The 14,696-nt window shown below is 38.5% G+C and overlaps 1 protein-coding gene across 5 annotated transcripts in view; it reads right to left on the bottom strand.

Annotated features, from left to right (window-relative positions):
• BRINP3 (BMP/retinoic acid inducible neural specific 3) overlaps nt 1–14,696 on the bottom strand; it is a 208,921-nt gene that overhangs the window by 178,550 nt on the left and 15,675 nt on the right. For all 5 annotated transcript variants that reach the window (XM_084527639.1, XM_084527642.1, XM_084527640.1 and 2 more), the window contains exon 2: nt 13,614–13,899. In XM_084527639.1, coding sequence (XP_084383765.1) covers nt 13,614–13,849 — 236 coding nt within the window. In that variant the 5' untranslated portion in view covers nt 13,850–13,899. The remainder of the gene's footprint in view (nt 1–13,613; nt 13,900–14,696) is intronic.

The following is a 14,696-nucleotide window of genomic DNA, read 5'->3' as shown; positions in this document are numbered from 1 at the left end:
TTGGAGTTAGTGTTTTCTGACTGCCTGTCAAATGAGTCTCTGATTAAGTCTTTGGTTGGAGCCAATTCTTGAGGTAAAGGCATTCCCTGCAAAACAGTTATTGATGCAAATCACCAGGTCTTTAAAAAAATATGACTTTAATGGTGCTGAACATCTCATTTTCATATTGGTACTGTTATGCCTAAATACAATAAATCTTTGTGTGTATTGTATTTGTCAAATGGTTTCAGACACAAAAATTGAGATAAATTCTGCAGCCTGCTTCTTTCAAAGTGAAAAACTGTATTCCTTTCTTTATTTCTTTTTTTGTACAAAAAGGAAAGATATAAAAAAGGATTATACATCCCAGACCCATGTCAATATTTTTATGTGCTGAATGAACCCCTGGTACTACTATTCATAACCACTACATCATAATGCCCTTCTCCTCTCACATTCTCTTTCCCCCACAGTCTGGTCAGAAACAAAGAAAGAAGGCAGATGTGAAAAATGGGAAACAGTAGTTAACAGCTGAACAAAGATCTTTTGTCACTTTATTGTTAAAACTTAAACAAATAAATAATAACAATAACAACAACAATAATAAAGGAAATGAAGCACGGTTTTATGTATTTAAAACTAAACAAACAAACAAAGAAAGTTCTTGCAGATTTGAAACAAAATCTTGATGTTTATCTAGGGTCTTCCATCTCCTCAGAAATGCAAAATATGAGAGCTTTATTTCTGCCTTTATCATTTTACCTATTTACCTTTCATAAGGTCACAAATCAACAATATTTATGCCCAGAAATCACTGGCTGGGGACGCACCTCTGAGTGAAGAAAGCATACCTGAGGACACTATCACTCTAAGTAATGGCAGGTAAATACTTGGGAACTGCCCCATATTCAAGTATCACTTCCTCCAAGCTCAAGATTGGTGCATCCCTTTGAGCAAGAAGGCAAGCAAATGGGGCAGGAGACCTGCATGGATCAGCAGGGAGCTCCTGGCAAAACTCAGACAGAAGGAAGTTGACAACTTGTGGAAAAAGGGACAGGCCACTTGGGACAAATATAGGAACACTGTCAGAGTATGCAGGGAGGTGAACAGGAAGGCAAAGGCCCATTTAGAATTAGATCTGGCATGGGATGTCAATGACAATAGGAAGGGCTTCTTCAAATGCATCAGTAGAAAAAAGAAGATGGGAAAATTTCAGCCTGCTGCTGAATGGGGTAGATACCCTGGTGACAAACAATATGGAGAAGGCTGAGTTGCTGAATGCCTTTTTTTTGCTTCAGTCTTTACTGCTAGCCCTCAGCCGTCAGAAATCTCAGATCCTGAAGAAAAGAGCAGAAGTCCAGAGAAAGGAGGACTTTCCCATGGTTGATGAATATTGGGTCGGAGGTCATTTAAGCAAACTTGACATCCACAAATCCATGGACCCTGATGAAATGCATCATTGGGTGCTGAGGGAGCTGGCCGATGTTATTGCTAGGCCACTCTCCATCATCTTTGACAGGTCATGGAAAGGTGCCTGAGGACTGGAAGAGAGCCAATATCGCACCAGTCTTCAAGAAGGGCAAGAAGGAGGACCCAGACAACTACAGGCCAGTCAGCCTCACCTCCATCCCTGGAAAGGTGTTGGAAAAGCTCACCCTGGAGGTCATCTCTGAACATGGGGAGCATAAGAAGGTGATCAGGAATAGTCAGCATGGATTCACAGAGGGAAAGTCATGTTTGACTAATCTGATAGCCTTCTATGATGCAATGACTAGCTGCATAGATGAGGGGAGAGTGGTGGATGTGATCTACCTTGATTTCAGCAAGGCTTTTGACACTGTCTCCCATAATATCCTCATAGGCAAGCTCAGGAAGTGCAGCCTAGATGAGTGGATGGTGAGGTGGACTGGCAATTGGTTGGATGGCAGAGCTCAAAGAGTTGTGCTCAGTGATGCAGAATCTAGCTGGAAGGCTTTAGCTAGCGTTGTCCCCCAGGGGTCGGTACTGGGTAAAGTGTTGTTCAACTTATTCATCAACAACCTAGATGATAGAACAGAGTGCACCCTCAGCAAGCTTGCTGATGACACAAAGCTTGGAGGAGTGGCTGATACCCCAGGGGACTGTGCTGCCATTCAGAAGGACCTCAACGGGCTGGAAGGTTGGGCCGAGAGGAACCTCATGAAGTTCAACAAAGGCAAATGCAGGGTCCTGCACCTGGGAAGGAATAACACCAAACACCAGTACAGGCTGGGCACTGACCTGCTGGAGAGCAGCTCTGCAGAAAGAGATCTGGGAGTCTTGGTGGGCAGCAGGCTGACCATGAGTCAGCAGTGTGCCACCGTGGCCAAGAAGGCCAACAGAATTCAGAATAATGTTGCCAGCAGGCCAAAGGAGGTGATCCTCCCGCTCTACTCAGTCCTGGTAGGCCACACCAGGAGTACTGTGTCCAGTTCTGGGCTCCTCAGTACCAGAGGGACATAAAACTACTGGAGTGAGTTCAGAGGAGGACTACAAATATGATTAGAGGACTGGGGCACCTGTCGTACATGTATGAGGACACGCTGAAAGAACTGGGCTGTTTAGCCTGGAAAAGAGAAGACTGAGGGGAGACCTCATCAATGTATATAAATCTATGTATATGAGTATAAATGTGGTGTAGGCCAAGTGCTGGGTCCTGCATCTGGGGCACAACAACCCCAAGCAGTGCTATAGGCTGGGAGATGAGTGGTTAGAAATCTTCCTGGCATGTTGTATATTTTTTCACAAATAAGTATGTGAAATGTAAACAAAAGTCTTTTTCCTGTTTGTTAGTGTAGTTTATCAGATGGGTTATGCTGTGTATTATTTAGAATTTGGTTTTATTATTATAATTTATAGCTAGTGTTTTACATAAACAGCTAAAGACACGATTTAAATAAAATGCAGATGAAACTAGATAAAATTGTGTGGCCTTTTTTTAAAACCTAAATATAGCATATATATATAAGTAGGCAAAGCTGATACTGTATTTGAGTTCCTAGTAAAATATCCAATTTTACTACTAGCATTCAGGGTATAGGTTAAAAACCCCTGTTTTTTAAACTTCAAGAACTGTAAGAATATAGTTCAAAATTAGTTCAATTCAATAAATACAAATATTTATTTTAAATGCATCAATTATATTTCAGATTCCACTGATCTTTCAGAATATTTGGTAGAATATTGCTTATGCTTCAGATTTTGAATTATGTTGCTCATATAAGTCAAAACCTGTATATGTCTTTTTCCCTTGAGAAATTAATATTCATTGCTTAAAGCCAGATGGTATCTCTTCAACACATGTGAGACCTGCATACACAACTTCTAAATTGCTAGTGGGCTTTGTGTGTGTAGTTTGCAGAACTCTCTCTATATACATAAAATTGTCTGATCAGTAAAAATGCCATTTCTTTTCAAACTGCATAATTAGTTGGAAATGAGTGTGTCAGAAGATGAATTGAGATATGCAGCCATTAATGACCTTAAGAACACTATTTTCCGTAACAGTCATATTGGTATTCTAGTGATAATCGAGCAACAAGACATTATTTTGAGGCATTGCTTTTCTTTGCAAGGGCTTTGTTGGAAGGAATCTGGAGTTACACAACAAAATTTCACAACCAGTATAATGACAAGTAAAACCCATACAATCAGAGGAAGAAAACTAAGATTTGAATTCTGAGATACTGAGCATGACCTTAAGTTAATGGTATCAGAAAAAAATGAAAAAAAATCCTAAGTAAGCACATTTGGTGCCAGTTGTTCGTCTGTATGGAAAACATACAACTACTCTTCTATAAAAAGAATCATACTTTCCAATCTATGCTTCTGCCAATACAGAAAATGTTTCTGTGCTGTTCTGTTCTTTTCTCTGTGTAAAAAATTACATGCCACCCATGCAGACTTAAAATGAGGATAAATTCTAATAACAAAAAAAATAACAACTGAAAACTTTAGCCATTCTGTTTGGAGAGCACTGCTGACCTAGCAGCAACAATGAAAAACAATAGTAAATGGGTTAAAATGATAGTACAGATAAATTGTTTTGAGTAATAATAGAAAAGCCTTTAATTTCAGTAAGCAAAATAAATATTGGCAATTTTTTTTTCTTTCTTTTTTTTCTTTTTATGGAAGTCATCAGCATTTGAGATGCTCTACATCTATAGTAATAGTACTATCAGGGATATTCAAACAAAAATGAAAAGGAAAGGTAAATGGAAGAACAAAGCCCCATCTAACCAAAAATCATCAAAGGATTAATGATAATGGCCTGATTTCATGTCCAAGATCTTGGCAGACTATCCTGCTGACTTGAGAATTAAGCTATTATTAGTATTAAACAGCTTTAATACTTCAGTGATTGTTTGAAACCATTAAGTCACAGCTTCTATTATCTTATTTTTTTTAAGACATCTTAAATGATTTATGAACTTACTAGCTGAAATGATGATACACCACATCATCTAAATAAATGTTCTTTGTTCTAGGAAAACAAGTCAGTAGGGGGCTTAGTCTAGTAATAATCTTTAAAATATTAGATTTTGAAAGAGGATATATTCTGGAAATGGATTACAGTAATGTTCACAAAAAATAAGATTCACTCTCCTCCTTTTCATTTGATTTTTCTCAGGATCTATGATTAATTACACCATACAAATAAGAAGAAATACAAAGATTGTCAAAACACAGACTGCTGCAGTGTATTATAAAATAAAACAAAAAAATACAGAAAGCAATGTTGGCATCAATATTCTCTTTTGTTGCCAAGTTTAAACATTCTTGTATTCTTATCAAAAAAACTGACTCCTAAGAACCCTCCTCGTCTTGCTGGGTCAGCCAGCACCATTCCCCAGTATCTTATCCAGTGCTAGCACTTGTTTTGAAACCCAGTAATTTAATACTCAGCTAACAAAATGGAGTGGGATGTTAGGGTGCAGGTCTCATTCTGGTCATTGGAAAAGCATCTTGAAGATATTTGAATGCTGTAGAATTGGGTTCTGATAAATTTCTTGTTTTTCTGAGAATCCTGTAAGATTCAGTAGGAAACCAGTATCTCTTAAAAATATAGTGTTTCATCAGGGTGTGGTCATAGACCCTTCCCTAGACCTTCAAAGACTGACTTAGAGCCAAAGTTGTAGAAAGTGTCAGAAAGTATCTGCTTGATTTCTTATGTGTTCATTCTTGAATAAGAAGCTCTAGGTCTTTACCTAGACCATATGACTTCTCTACTGTGATGCCTCACATATACAACAGAGATGGAAAAGGAGGGACCTTTTGGAAATCAGAACTCACTACTCTTGGCTCTTTCTGCTGACCTCGGGTGCCCTTGTTCTTGTCTCCCTCTTGTCTCCTGGGCCACAAGCATCCACAGGAGCTCAGATTCTTTTATCTTTGTTCTTGGGGATAATCATACTTTGGGTAAACCTATTTCATAACTGGGATTGTGAAGACATACCTAAATGTGTTCAGTCCTTATCTCCTGCACCTCCTATTTTCATCTGAGAGGTCCCTTAGTCTGCCAGTGCTTTTGTAGGTAGTCCATATGTGGTAGTCATAGGACTATCATTGAAAGACTTCTCTGACTTTGTGAATGTCCATTTGATGTAATCACTAACTCCTTGATATTACTGGTGAACCAAACTAGATTCCAGATTTAATTCATGTGAAAGCATTTTAAAAACTTTTCTGTGATGTAAACATAGCTTCTCATTTTAAATTACATTTCTTTTTTTTTTTTTCTTTCTACCTCATCACAGACATGTACTTTTCAGAAAATCCACTTGATAAATAGGTCAAGAAACTAATATAATTTTGATAATAGCAATTTCTAGTTGTAAAGCACTTCTGGCTGATATATGTTCAGGCCCTAGAGGTAAGACAGAAATGCTTTCCTATGAAAGGGAGATTTGCATTTGAAACAAAGAGCTGGAAATCTAACACTTTTGCAGAACACTGTCTAGCTATTGCTAGAATGGAAATACAGTCATTTAAAGCTTTTACCTTGCTCAAGTATGTACTTATACAGGTAGCTTTAGCAAGGTCAGTTGTTTAAATTTTGACGTCTTTGTTGTCCTCAGCTACCTAGACTAAGAGAGGCTGTTAAAGTATATTGCAACCAGAAACAAAACTTATTCATATTTTTCAGATCCATAGATTCTTAAGAAATATTGTACACTTTTTATGTTAGTTTTCAAATCCTTTTTTCCTATAAGAAACCACAATTGTTCAATTCTTCAGAAAATAATTTAATGTCTTTTTGTTCTGTGTAGTTATACTGCTTGCAATAATAAGGTCACCAGTGCTGGATTACAAACTAAAGTGAAAATCTATCACTTCACTATGCCAGAAATTCTCTTTAAGCTGTTCTTCTCTATTCCCAGTCTATGAACTACTGTATTTAAAAAGAGGACTTTGTACATTCGGTAGATTAGGCCTTTGTAAACCTTCTGAGAATGAAGATACATCTGATTACTATACCTTTTATCCACCAGGTTGAATGGAAAAATCTCTAAAGCAAGCTGACCAATTATGATGGAGGCTAGAACCAATTTACTGATACAGTGAACTTCTGGAATAGGCAGATAGAACTGTTTCTGCTATTTATTTCCTACTGATAGGGCAGTTGTGGAAGATAAATTTGTTTTCTCTTTCATACTTTTACAATCCTAGTTCTCAGCTGCCCAGCAGTGACACTGCATGCAACTGAATGCCCAAGGAAGCAAAGGCTCTGAAGAGTTGAAAGCAGTGGCTGACCAATTTGCTAAGCTTCCCACTGAAAGCTACCTCACACTGTCACCTGATAAAGTCAGAGGTTTCTGACTACAGACCATTTCTTTACTCAACTTCTGCTGTACTAATTTACCCCCCACTTCAAAAACAATAAAAATAAAAAAAAATCCTGTTCTATTCCTCTGTAACTACGTCTCTCATCCATTGTGGGTTTTGTATGTTAAGAAAACTGAGGTGCACGGCTAATACATGAGTTCCCATACAGTTTCCAAAGAAACAGTCTTATTTAAAAAAGAAAATACCTCTGATGCTTCCAGTATCAAATGGTCCCTTCCAAAAAATATCAATGATAATGGCTTCTAGAGTATGATCAAATACATACATGAAATAACATCACCAAGAAATGCCACACCATTGTTTCCTTATTTTTTTTTTTAAGGGATGGCAGAAGCTATCTCTTTTCAGTCCTCCATTTTATTAAACATTTGTATTGGAAGAAATTACTGAAGACATTTACTAGTTCCTCTCAATGCCCCAAAATTCCTAAATTATCAGTTGAAAGCAGCCTTGGGCAGAGCACAAGGAAATATCATTCCAGACTATAAAATGAAGAGCAAATCAGGGCATGCTGTTGTGCACACACACAACTGAATCAGCCTTTTTTTTTTTTTTTTAAATAATGCTGTATGTCGAAGGCATATAACTGTGAAGAAATTTGTTGATTTAATATCTTTATCGATGATCTGGATGAGGGGATCGAGTGCACCCTCAGTAAGTTTGCAGATGACACCAAGTTAGGTGCATGTGTCAATCTGCTTGAGGGTAGGAAGGCTCTGCATGACGATCTGGATAGGCTGGACTGATGGGCTGAGGTCAACTGTATGAAGTTCAACAAGGCCAAGTGCCGGGTCCTGCACCTGGGGCACAACAACCCCAAGCAGAGCTATAGGCTGGGAGATGAGTGGTTGGAAATCTTCCTGGTAGAGAAGGACCTGGGATAGTTGGTGGATAGTTGGCTGAATATGAGCCAGCAGTGTGCTCAGGTGGCCAAGAAGGCCAACAGCATCCTGGCTTGTATAAGAAGCAGTGTGGCCTGCAGGGCTAGGGAAGTGATTGTCCCCCTGTACTCGGCTCTGGTGAGGCCGCACCTCGAGTACTGTGTTCAGTTTTGGGCCCCTCGCTACAAGAAGGACATTGAGGTGCTTGAGCGAGTCCAGAGAAGGGTGACGAAGCTGGTGAGGGATCTGGAGAACAAGTCCTACGAGGAGTGGCTGAGGGAGCTGGGTTTGTTCAGCCTGGAGAAAAGGAGGCTCAGGGACAACCTTATTGCTCTTTATAAGTACATTAAAGGAGGCTGTAGAGAGGTGGGGGTTGGTCTATTCTCCCACGTGCCTCGTGACGGAACAAGGGGGAATGGGCTAATGTTGCACCAGGGGTGTTTTAGGTTGGATATTAGGAAAAACTTCTTTACTGAGAGGGTTGTGAGGCGTTGGAATGGGCTGCCCAGGGAAGTGGTGGAGTCACCATCCCTGGAGGTCTTTAAAACACATTTAGATGTAGAGTTTAGTGATATGGTTTAGTGGAGGACTTGTTAGTGTTAGGTCAGAGGTTGGACTAGGTGATCTTGGACTTCTCTTCCAACCTATATGATTCTGTGATTCAGTGATAGTTGTAGGCTAGAATATGTTGATAGGTGGGTAAAATTAAACTAACTTCAATGTTGATCCCACTTAACTTCCCATACAAGTGATAAACCATACTAATGAGTGTTCAAATAGTCTTCAGTCTTTTTCACTTTACCCTATAGGTTCAACTGCCAAAGTATTCAGAACGTATGAGAGGAAACCAATATGCCTTAATACAAAATGAACTTTAGTTTGATAGCATTACTTTGTAATCATTTTGAGTTGTTCAGGAACACAAGCCTTTTTAAAACAACTTCTGAGGGAACACTTCTCAAACCACATACATGTAAATATCATTCTGCACAGAGCTACTTAGTACTTTAAGAGACAATTTCTTCTCCTTTTGCAGAATACTCCTGAAGAGTATTCTACACTTGTTAGGAACACTTACCTCTATACTTACTAAAACATAGTCCGCTATCATAAGCAACATCTTATCACTTTTCCCCAATTCCTAGGATTTTAAGGTTTTGCAACGTAATTTCTCCCAGAACGATTTTATTCTGAAGGTTAGAAGCCTTTTTTAAATAGCCAGCCTAGACTTATTTGTAGCCAGTTTATATCAATTTGGCATTGTGACAGCTTTTTGTTGAAATAGTTCATATCACTGTATGCTATGTATATTGCCAGTAATTGTATCCTCTTCCAGCTCTCTCTTTTTTTTTCTTTTTTTTCCAAATGTTCCAAAGCTTTCAGACTTGAAAGAAAAAGCTACGCTTTTTTTTTCCCCTGATTTTTCAAATATGTTTCAGATTTTAAATCATTTTACTTGAACAAAACTAAAGAATATCCCTGAGGAAATTTCCTCAGAACCTTATTTGATAGCATAAATGTTTCCATATGTTCATAGAAATTACCTTTTCTGATATGATATATATTCTTTGCATAATTTCACAATCACTCTTTCCATCCTGGTAACATCTTTTCTTGTTTTATTTTCATTTAAATTCCTTTGTCCATGTAGCTGATTTACATAAGCAGCACAGGATTCCTATTGTGTATTAAATAAGTTATAAAATCAGGTTCCCTTGCTGAAATACTTGCTGTTATTAACAACACAAGCTACCTTCCATGAAATAGACACCTTCCATAGACACAGCATTCCCACCAATTTAGCAGTTTTCAGCAGGCAAGCAGATGTTTCCCTGACATAGATTATTGGCAATAAATGCCATCAGAAACTGCAACAATTAAATTTCCTGCAGGAGGATATTTCCTATGAAAAAGTATAGAAATATTACTCCACCACAGATTCACCATAAAGAGTCCACCTTCCCCAACTTATAACAACAATGGTGACGTCAGTTGCAATTAATTAGTGTTCTGCAAACCCTTGTTTAAAACATTGTATATTAGTTTAAAACATGTATATTTTGTTTCTTCCATCTCTATCCTGTAACACTGAAAGTTCCTTGAGGAGCTAGGCATTCTACAGGATCAGCTTGTTTGCCTGTGGATATAACTGACCTTTAGTATATAGATTAAAATATGGGTGAGAGTAGATTTTTCTACTGCTACTATCCCATAATTTATGCATCAGTTGTTTTTCTCAAATAGTTGTTTTATGTACAGAAAGCTAGATAAGGCAAAGTGTAATTTTATTTCTTTGTGTTTCGTATGCTTAAATTAAGACCTCCCATAAGAAATTGGGCTCAATTAATAGGTACATTTTCTCAGTACCAACCTTTGACATTATCTTCACAATTTATAACAAATTCATGGTCAGATGAGCAGTTGTTTATAGTGCTAATACAAAGCAATGTTTTTTTTGACTCACTGGCATACAAACAGGAGGAAAACAGAAATGCTAGCATAGAGTCCATATATTGATGTATTTTCTTAAGTGTTTTAGTCTTGAAGCTGGACTCCATCTGTTTGAACTGCAAGCCGATTATACAATGTAAGTGAGAAAAAAAAAAAAAAAAAAAAAAAAGATTGCCAAACATTTTGGAAAGCAATTACTATATACATGTAGGTGAAACCAAACCTTAAAAATAGTCTGTCTCCTGCCATACAAATGACAGTACTGGTGTGGCAGATATGGGCTCTCAGGGGTGAAAAGAAGAGAAAAGGGAAAGGAGGCCCTCCTGTCATCACTGTTTGGAGTGGCACCTTTTTTTCTTGGCCGTATGATTCAGATAAGTCAATACAGGCCTATGTTCTGTGTTTCCCCCTCTTTCTTCTCCTTTCTTACCTCTCCATTTTAATCAGGACTGTGTCCCAGTGGGATCATTTTCATTAGATAAAAGATAGGTGAGGCAATGAACAGTCCAATTAGACTCAAGATACTTTAGCCTGAGAAAGCTTATAGACAAGCAACAGGAATTAAATTTATGATGTGTGGTTTGTAGTAAGGTCACCATGTTCTGCACTACTTGCTAATGGGACCATATTTTATATGGGAACTTTGCAGTTAGATTTGTACTGGGAGAACTAAATTTAAAATAATAATAATAATAATAATAATAATTTAAAAGACAGTTTTCTATTTATTCTGGTAGCTTGTGCCTCTTTCCAGATCATTTGTTGAAGAGAATAAGCAGAGGACAGGAATAAATACAAATGACACTCTCTTTGGGTTTGAGTAAATTAAAGTCAATTAAAACCTATGCAGAAATATTAGAGACATGATTACAGATCTAGAAAACCTAACAATGATTCTGTAATGATGTCTCAGAAAAGAAAAACTCTTGAGGACCTGATTGAAAGAGCTGAAATGAAATACTATTCCATCTTTCATGTTTTTAGCAAGATAATTTTTGTTCAGTGTTGACTAATATAGAATAATAGGAATAAAATATGTTATCTCAGTCTCTGCATTATTCACTTTACATTATTGGTCCTGACAGCTAGCTTTTAAAATGCAATAAATATAGGACAATGCTGTTCTGTTCAGACAAGCCGCTTCATAGAGCATATTTCCAAATCACACTTTCTTTTCAAAGTGTGTTTAATTTCTCTATAATATCAAAGAAGAACCCACTACAAAATTGACCTGCAACAGAGTGCCCTCTACTGCATGTATTTAGGAAAGAAAAATAAAGCAAGTTCCTTAAAAATAAAAGCTTTATATACTGAGACCAGCAGATTTGTAACAGGGCACTGGGCATTGAAATAAAGAATGGCATATGCATGTAGGCATGTATCACTCTTTCCTTCTAAAGAAATATATACCACCAGGGAATAATAATTTAAAGTAGGTATAAACTTTACACAGACTGTTTCGTTGTTTTAAATCTAATCAGTATGTGTTGTTCTATGCCAAAATGGTCTGTGTTTATAGGCTAGAGAATTATTAGAGAAGTTAACAATTTGTCCTACATTACACCACTGCCACCACTATCTCTGCTTCTGGGAACAATCTATAACAATAAGTCTCTCTGCTTATAGATTTGTTTTTTCAGTCCTTATTCTCTCATGTTTTCTCATTTCTTCCCTTCTTTTCATTTGTCATTGACTCACGACCATTAAACTGAACTCTCTTTTTCATTCCAGGTCCATTATAAACCTATTAGGTGTTACTGAGTTAAACCTCTTGCGAATGATTAAGAAGATATTTCACCAGTGTTGCCTCTAAAGACTGAAAACTGACAGGTTACAAATATATAATGAAAGTGATTCTATAGCCAGGTACAAATTCTCAAGCAGATCTATACTTCTGAAGTCTTCCCCTGTTTTTCCCTTTTTTCCTCAGCTGGTCTGCTGCTGAGGTTTCTGTTGGAACAAACACTTTAATAACTTTCTTGATGATTTGGATGAGGGAATTGAGTGCACCCTCAGTAAGTTTGCAGATGACACCAAGTTATGGGGAAGTGTCAATCTGCCAGAGGGTAGGAAGGCCCTGCAGAGGGTCCTGGACAGGATCGGTCGATAGGCAGAAGGTAATGGGATGAGGTTCAACATGGCTAAGTACTGTGTCATGCACTTTGGTCACAACAACCCCATGCAGTGCTACAGGCTTGGGGCAGAGTGGCTGGAAAGCTGTGCAGAGGAAAAGGATCTGGGGTTGCTGATTGATGCTTGCCTGAACATGAGCTGGCAGTGTGCCCAGGTGGCCAAGAAAGCCAACGCCATCCTGGCTTGGACCAGGAACAGTGCAGCCAGCAGGGCCGGGGAGGTGATCATCTCCCTGTACTCTGCTCTGGTGAGGCCGCACCCTGAGTACTGTGTTCAGCTTTGGGCCCCTCAGTACAGGAAGGACATCGAGGCCCTGGAGAATGTCCAGAGAAGGGCTACGAAGCTGGTGAAGGGCCTGGGACACAAGTCCTGTGAGGAGCAGCTGAGGGAACTGGGGTTGTTTAGTCTGGAGAAGAGGAGGCTCAGTGGAGACCTTATTGCTCTCTGCAACTACCTGAAAGGAAGGTGTGGGCAGCTGGGGGTTGGCCTCTTCTCGAAGATAACTAGCTTTAGGACTAGAGGAAATGGCCTCAAGTTGCAACAGGGGAGGTTCAGACTGGAAATATCTTCTCAGAAAGGGCCGTCCGGCATTGGAACAGGTTGCACAGGGAGGTGGTGGAGTCACCATCCCTGGGGGTGTTTAAGGAAAGGTTGGATGTGGTGCTTAGGGACATGGTTTAGTGAGTGATATTGCTGGTAGGGTGATAATCTTGGGAGGTCTTTTCCAACCTTAATGATTCTGTGAACTTCCATTAAAATTAACAGGGACTCAGATCTCAGTCCCTCAGGGTTAAGAAAGCTACTTCTCTAAACATGGGAATAAACTAATGTAAAATCTTTTGAGTTACTTTTGAAATGCCCTTATTTGTACAGTGAAGCCTATGCTTTGCCAGCTGTATCTTTGAAGCCACAATTTCTTTTGTAAAGTATCAGTTTACGTCTTGATGAGCAGCACTGAAAGCAATTAAACTGGATCTTTCTTCACAAACAAGGGTGTCCCATAGTAACCCCAGAAAATGTGATTGAATACCTTAGAACATTTTTGAGTATGTCACTAGGCTCTCAGACTAGAGATAGGTAGTAAACAATGCTTTCAAAAGCAATATTATCAATTAGCAAAATTTCTTTAAACAGAATAGAAACAATACAAGCAAGCATTTCCATAGCGTGCAGTGCATATATGGACTTGCATATATGATTTTTGTGTCTACGGACATGTAAAACTTTCATTTAAGGAAACCCTTGTTGATAATTTACAGCTTCTAAGGATGTTATTTCTGTAATTGCTTTCCCTTTGCTTCATACCTGTAAATCTTGTATCTTGTGCTAAATCCCTGTCGACTTCTGTCCACAAAATCTGTGTATTCCTGTGAGCGATGGAAGGGTCCCTTATCAGAGAGGAGCCAGTCGAAGGGGCTTGTGGCATGCTGATCCGAAACAGCAGCAACCGCTAAAACCCAGCAATGAAGACTCAGTGCTATCCACTCCCATAGAGCCATCAGAGAGAACAATTCAGCACCAGCACTGCATCGCCATATCATGCTTCCACTGGGGACTTAGAGCCTTCATTCTCTTAGCTTTCCCTCAACACCTAGACAAAATACACAGTCAATTAGATAAGCACACACTAGGCATCCCTTGGAAGTAGAAACAAGTTTCCTTTCTTTCAGCGTAAAGAGATAGTGGCCTCTACTTTATTACATTTTACATTAGCATAAACCCCACTAGGCTAGTTAACAGTGGAGTGTTTCAATACTTCAAATGCTTTGAAACTAATGTCTTCATTAACATCATCAGTATAATGTTCACTGTCAAAGGGAAATCTTAACAAATTTTCAGGGGAGGGATTGTTTTTTCTTTTTTTTTTTTCCCCAAATAATGATGATCAATAATGAAGAATATACAACAGAAGAATGATTGCCTGTTAGCATCAGTACAAAAGCATTCAAAAATGTCTATAAATAAGGTCTCAATTCATCTACTGGACAGAAAACAGGTGAGATCCAGAAGACACAGCCTGCTTTCTCTTTTTTTTTTTTTTTTTTTTTTTGGCCTTGGAAGAGTCACTTAATGGCTTGCCTTCACTACAAACTTAGTTAATAGACTCAAGTTATTCTGTTCAAACTAGCATAACTGGACAGAGAGCGACTATGCCGTTCAATAGTTCTGGAGCCAGAGAGAGTGATGAGTTCAATGAACTATTCAGGCTCCAGGTGCCACAGTTTTAAGTATCCCTAATAGCAGCACTTGACTTGCAGTCCAATTCACTCCAATTGAATAGATCAACACTATTTAAATTGAACATAAAGAATTGTTTGGGTGTCCAGTTAAAAACCAAGAATCAATCATAGCATCATTTAGGAATTCAGTGAAGACAAGCCAGTTTCC

The sequence above is a fragment of the Aythya ferina genome, assembly GCF_964211825.1.
Source record: "Aythya ferina genome assembly, chromosome: 8".
In the NCBI taxonomy this organism is placed as follows: domain Eukaryota; kingdom Metazoa; phylum Chordata; class Aves; order Anseriformes; family Anatidae; genus Aythya; species Aythya ferina.
The sequence above is the reverse complement of the archived record's forward strand: the minus strand, read 5'-3'. Positions and strand labels throughout refer to the sequence as shown.